General features: G+C 34.9%; 1 protein-coding gene across 1 annotated transcript; it reads left to right on the forward strand.

Moving 5' to 3' along the window:
- The first annotated feature begins 1,669 nt into the window (after positions 1–1,669).
- On the forward strand, positions 1,670–2,511 carry LOC120195294 (bZIP transcription factor 44-like). Its single transcript, XM_039197362.1, has one exon. The coding sequence runs from the start codon at positions 2,023–2,025 to the stop codon at positions 2,494–2,496; it is 474 nt and encodes a 157-aa protein (XP_039053293.1). The 5' UTR covers positions 1,670–2,022; the 3' UTR covers positions 2,497–2,511.
- Positions 2,512–6,249: the final 3,738 nt, after the last annotated feature.

The raw sequence follows: 6,249 nt of genomic DNA on the forward strand, positions 1-6,249 counted from the left end.
AAGAATGTCTTGAAGAAGAAAAATACAATATGAGATTGTTTGACTTATTACAGTTATCATTGTGTAGTTCATCATAGTTGATATTGAACATAGAGGTACAAAATAGAGATTAATTAGAGACCATTTGGAGATTTGTTTGTAGTTGGGATTGAACCTATGTCCTTTAGTCAATAAATCTTTGAATGGTCTTTATTATGTAATTCTTCATTTCTTATCAATTAAGGTGAACTAAAATTATCTCGGATTGTATTCGCTCTCTAAGATATTTTTTTATATTCTCTTAAGTCTTAAGGACCGAAAGATAAAATTTCAGAATTAATTAACATACATATATCTTGAAAAACAATACCTTTCTCATCGAAGATTCCACCTAACAATAGGAATATTCTTTAACAACAATAAAGAAAACCTATCGCTCTATCAAGCAAAATTTCGTCATTTTTCCTTTTTCATTTCAACTAACAAAAGATATATATATATATATATATAGAGAGAGAGAGAGAGAGAGAGAGAGAGTTGGGTTGTGTTTTGCGTTATCAATGCTTTAACTTAACCAATGGGTAAAGCATATGGTGAACTATGGTGTTCCCTTTTCTATTTCATGACTTCAATAGAGTAAATATTGGGAACAGATCATAAAATAACTTTGATTTGTTCAATTTATTCTTTTTGGTGCTATAAAGCTAACCGTATGGGATTGGTTGGTGTCATTTTCAGTTTTCAGTGACATAGACTTTGCCCAACTTCACTAATACAAAAACACACGCAATAACGTAAAGTATAAACCATGATTCCGGCATTCTTTTTGTTACAAAATAATTTTTCCCCTTCCCGGTTCGAACGCTTAGTATTGACTAATCCGGATTGATATGTGTTGCACATCTGACTTTAGTAGATAAGTCTCAGAGCGAATTTTTTTTGCATACACGACGACTATCATGTTACAAAATAATTTAGGATACATACATAAATATTTAATTTTTATATTTATTAAATTCATTGAGTGACTTAAGTAAAAAAATATGTTATTGTTAGGTATGGCTCATATACCAGTTGGAGGACAGATGCTGGAGCGGAGTGAGCGACCTAATTTTGGATTATTGCGAATAATAAAGAGAACAGTCACTCATTGCTCCATAAGACGTAGGCACATTGTCGAACCTAATTAAATCTTGTGTTCTTTATTTGCTTTACTGTTTGTTGATTTCCTGAGTTAATTTGCCCGTTTTCACATCAATTATTCTCTTTGGAAGTTTGAATTCGAGCAGTTATGTTTATAAAATGTCTATAGTAATTATACTAAAAGAAAATTCTAAACAATTAATGTCTTATTATTGTTTCATATTATTGAAAAAAATTATATGATGTTAAATCATTTAAAATTATTAGCATTAGCAATAATTCATTTAAAATGATTAGTAATTAACTAATGAACTTAAATTATAATGGCTGTACCCAACCATGTAAGATCCTTCTTTTTGTTCTATAAATTGGCTTCTCAATTCTCTAAAAATCCTCTTCCACTTTCACTCTCTTCCCCTCATAGAGTTAGATTTTCTTGTTTTCCATGGTTTCTTGTGTTTCTTTCATATCGTTTTGATATGCATCTCTGCCCTTAAACTGAGGGTTTTCGTAGTTAAACTTTGTATCTATACAAAAATCTCTTGGTTTTATCTTCTTCTTGGTGTTGGAAATCTTGATGCCACATAAATAGTTGGCGTTCGAGATTTCATGTCTCCGGTTGTGAGTGAAATCCTCCGGTCGGGGTTTATGATAAATTCCTCACTCAGACGCAGGACCCATCTTGTTCAATCTTTCTCAATCGTCTTCCTCCACTGGTTCTATGTTTTTTCATAAATAAAAACTTCCTCTAATCGCTTGACTTCCATTTCATATGCATATATAGCACATAAAAAAATCAAATATATAAATATCCCACATTAGCTAAAACATAATTAGTTTCTGGGTCCTGACGTCTTTCTCAAAAAAAAAAAGGATCTTTGTGTAAATATATATAACATCATGGCTTCGTCTAGTGGAAATTCCAATTCATCAGGTTCGACACTGCTTCAGAATTCAGGTTCTGAAGAGGATTTGCATCAGCTGATGGATCAAAGAAAAAGAAAGAGAATGGAATCCAACAGAGAATCAGCGAGGAGATCAAGGATGAGAAAACAAAAGCGTTTAGATGATTTAATGGCTCAACTGATTCTGCTAAGGAAAGATAATTACCAAATCCTCACAGGCATCAACTTCATCACCCAGCAGTACTTGAACATGGAGGCTGAGAACTCGGTTCTGAGAGCTCAGATCATAGAACTGAGTCAAAGACTGGATTCCCTGAATGGGATCCTTAATCATCTCAATAATCCCAGAATCAGCAATGGGGTTTATGAAAGTGAAGCTTTTGAAAGTTTCACCAATTTCATTCACCCTTTCAATTATGCTTATCTTAATCAACCAATTGTGGTCACTGCAGATGTATTCCAGTACTGATCCGCCATTATTAAATGGGTTTAAAAAAATCAATTGAATTGGGAACTAGAAAGCTAGAGCTGCCTGCTAAATATATATATATATATATATATATATATATATATATATATATATATATATATGTATATAATCATGGCTCTCTTTTGTTGCTGTAAAAAATGGGATATATAATAGAGAAAATCGCCTCAGTGACCAAAAAAAAGTTATAATATACGATTTTAACCAACTTTTTTTGGATTTGCCAAAATGACCAACAAAATCGCAACGCGAAATAAAAATCGCAACGCGATCCCCAGAATCGCAAATCAGTTTCCAAAATCGCAACGCGATTCTTGAAAATCGCAATGCGATAGTACAAATTCGCATTGCGATTTTCCAAAATCGCAACGCGAATATGAAAATCGCAACGCGAACACATAAATCGCAACGCGTATCCGTAAATCGCAACGTGTATCCGTATATCGCAACGCGTATCCGTAAATCGCAATGCGTATCCGTATATCGCAACGCGTATCCGTAAATCGCAACGATAATCCGTAAATCGCAACGAGAATCTGTAAATCGCAACGCTAATCCGTAAATCGCAACGAGAATCTGTAAATCGCAACGATAATCCGTAAATCGCAACGAGAATCTGTAAATCGCAACGATAATCCGTAAATCGCAACGAGAATCTGTAAATCACAACACTGAAATTTTGGGTATATAACACTGAAATCATAAACTAAATCCCTAAATCGCAACTCATTCCATCTCCATCTATCACTCTCTCCGGCGACATCCGTTCCTATATCCAACGACATCCTTCCCAATCCGGCAACAGGTTTTAGTTTCGCAGCTCGTCTGTTTAGTAAATTAATTTACAACTATGAAATCATCTAATGTTGATCATGTTTGGATAGATTTGTGTTTTGGAGGGTCATGGGATAATGTTCATGGTGTTTTACAATATATGCCTTTACCCATGAATCTTCAACTAAAATTGTCTTTACAAAAGTTAACTTATGAAACTCTAATGCTACGTGTTTCAAATAAATTGAATTTAGAGCCCCTAAGTGGATTTAGGCTATCTTATCAGAGAAATGGTAAAGTTTATTTGTTAACCGACAATGAAGATGTTGAACGATTCATTGCTTACATTAGTGTTTCACAAGATGATGTTACATTGTATGTTGTTGAACCTAGAAGTAGTATTGTTGGGTCAGTAGCGGGTAGTAATCAACTAAGTTTTTCTCAAAACCCACAACCTTTCTCTAATCCAAATCCCAATCAACTTTCAGCACCAAATTCCGGTTTTCGTATTGACCAGTTAGACGATGATGAGCCAACAGAAAAAATTGTGAGTACTAGTCAGTATTCAAAATTTGGTCTTGGTCAATATCCGGACTTTGATATTGGTCAATACACGGATTTTGATGATGTTTCAGAAGAAGAAACATACCCTGTGTGTAATGATTTTGATATTGGTCAATACCCGAATTTTGATGATGAAACAGCCGTTGCCGAAGAATGTATTGTTGATGATAATGAGGAGGAAGTTACGACTGTGAATGAACATGTTGAACATCCATTCTGTAATTCATATAATCCTGAAGAAGAAAAAGAAGAAGAAAAAATCCCCGAAGAAAAGAAAATGCCACGGGCGTATAACTGGAATATGCCAGAATTACTTCAGATACCGGAAGAAGAGTTGGTAAAGAAAGCAGTTGATTGTTACACAAAAGTTATTCGTATCAAGAAAGATGATTGTTTTGATACAAAGGAAGACTTGAAGATAGCTTTGTATACGAAATGTGTGGAAGATGGCTATCAACTAAAAGTTAACAAATCAAGCAAAGATCGTTTCGAAACAAGGTGTATGATTGACAAAAACTGTATGTGGCGAATGATTGCAAAGAGAATAAAAGATTGCGAAATGTTTCAAGTTAGGACTTTTATTGATAAACATACATGTTCAAGAACCCAAGTTTTTCCTCACCATAGACAGGCAAACAAAAAGGTGTTGGGTGGTTTTCTGGCTGAGTTAATGTTTTTGAATGGCAGGGTATATCGGGGACATGAAATTATGACCGACATGAATGCTCGGTTCAAGATTAGTATATCATATTCTCAAGCTTGGAGAGCCAAATGTTATGCCTTGGAATTGTTGAGGGGGTCGCCAGAAGCATCGTTTGCCCAACTGCCGGCTTATTGTCACAATTTAAAGCTGAAAAATCCTGGGTCGGTAACTCATATCAAAACAGATAGAGATGGACGCTTTGAGTTGCTGTTTATCGCCATTGGTGCTACGGTTAGTAAATCAATATAATTTTGTTGACTCATTTTTGTTAGTTACATGCATTTCACATTTAAATGATTATATTTCTTGTGTATATTATTTTGTAGATTCGTTCGTTTATTACTTGCATGCGCCCAGTTATTATAGTTGACGGAGCACATTTGAAAGGTCGATACCTTGGAGTAAACTTATTAGCAGTAGCCATGGATGCTAACAATGGGATATTGCCAATAGCTTACGGGGTTGGCAAATCTGAAACCTCTGATTCATGGACATGGTTTATGGGGCATCTTAGGGATTGCATAGGTCCTATTAGCAATCTGACAATCATATCCGATAGGGCAAACTCAATTGACAACACTGTTAGAAGGTGTTTCCCAGATGCTTTTCATGGACTTTGTGGTGTTCATTTGTATAGAAATCTAAAATCAAGGTCTGCTGGTATAAAAAAGCACAAATGGACATACTGGAAGGCTGTAAAAGCTTATCGGGAAGTGGATTTCAATAAGCATATAAATTGTTTAAGACGTGTTTTGCCTCAGTGTGCTCAAACACTAGAAGATGTCGGGTTTGAAAGATGGTCAAGAGTACATCAACTTGGAGCAAGATATGGTTTCATGACGTCTAATAGTGCAGAATCAATCAACGCTCTAAGTCGTCATTCCCGGAAATTACCCATTACTATGTTAATGGAGTTTTTTCGAGCCTCTATTCAACAGTGGTACTACAAGAAAAGAAACCATGCAGGTATTATTTCTTTGAATTCGTAACTTATCATATTTATATATTTTACTAAGTATTGTTTATTTAAATTTACAGGAACATTGGAACATCGTGTTACACCATGGACTGAAAAAAAGATAACGAAACGTTGTATTATGTGGATTTTATGTGTGAACTTTTAACATTTTCAGTTGAATTAATGACTCAGGCCAACCATTTTGACTTAACCAACTCTTGTTATTCAGTTGTTATCACTTATTAGGCATGCATTTGACTATCGCAACACGGAAATTACAATCGCAACGAGAGAATCGCAATGCGAAATGAAAATCCCAACAAGAAAATCGCAATGCGGAAATGAAAATCGCAATGCGAAATGAAAATCGCAACGAGAGAATCGCAATGCGAAATGAAAATCGCAATGCGAAATGAAAATCGCAATGCGGAAATGAAAATCGCAATGCGAAATGAAAATCGCAATGCGAAATGAAAATCGCAACGAGAGAATCGCAATGCGAAATGAAAATCGCAATGCGAAATGAAAATCGCAACGAGAGAATCGCAATGCGAAATTAAAATCGCATTGTGATTCTCCCGTTGCGATTTTCATTTCCGCATTGCGATTTTCATTTCGCATTGCGATTCTCTCGTTGCGATTTTCATTTCGCATTGCGATTTTTATTTCGCATTGCGATAGTCAATTTTGCCTTCAACATAATGCAGATTGAAATCAACAAAATCAACCATTACAT

The sequence above is a fragment of the Hibiscus syriacus genome, unplaced genomic scaffold, assembly GCF_006381635.1.
Source record: "Hibiscus syriacus cultivar Baekdansim isolate YM2019G1 unplaced genomic scaffold, ASM638163v2 tig00117011_pilon, whole genome shotgun sequence".
NCBI classification, from domain to species: Eukaryota; Viridiplantae; Streptophyta; class Magnoliopsida; order Malvales; family Malvaceae; genus Hibiscus; species Hibiscus syriacus.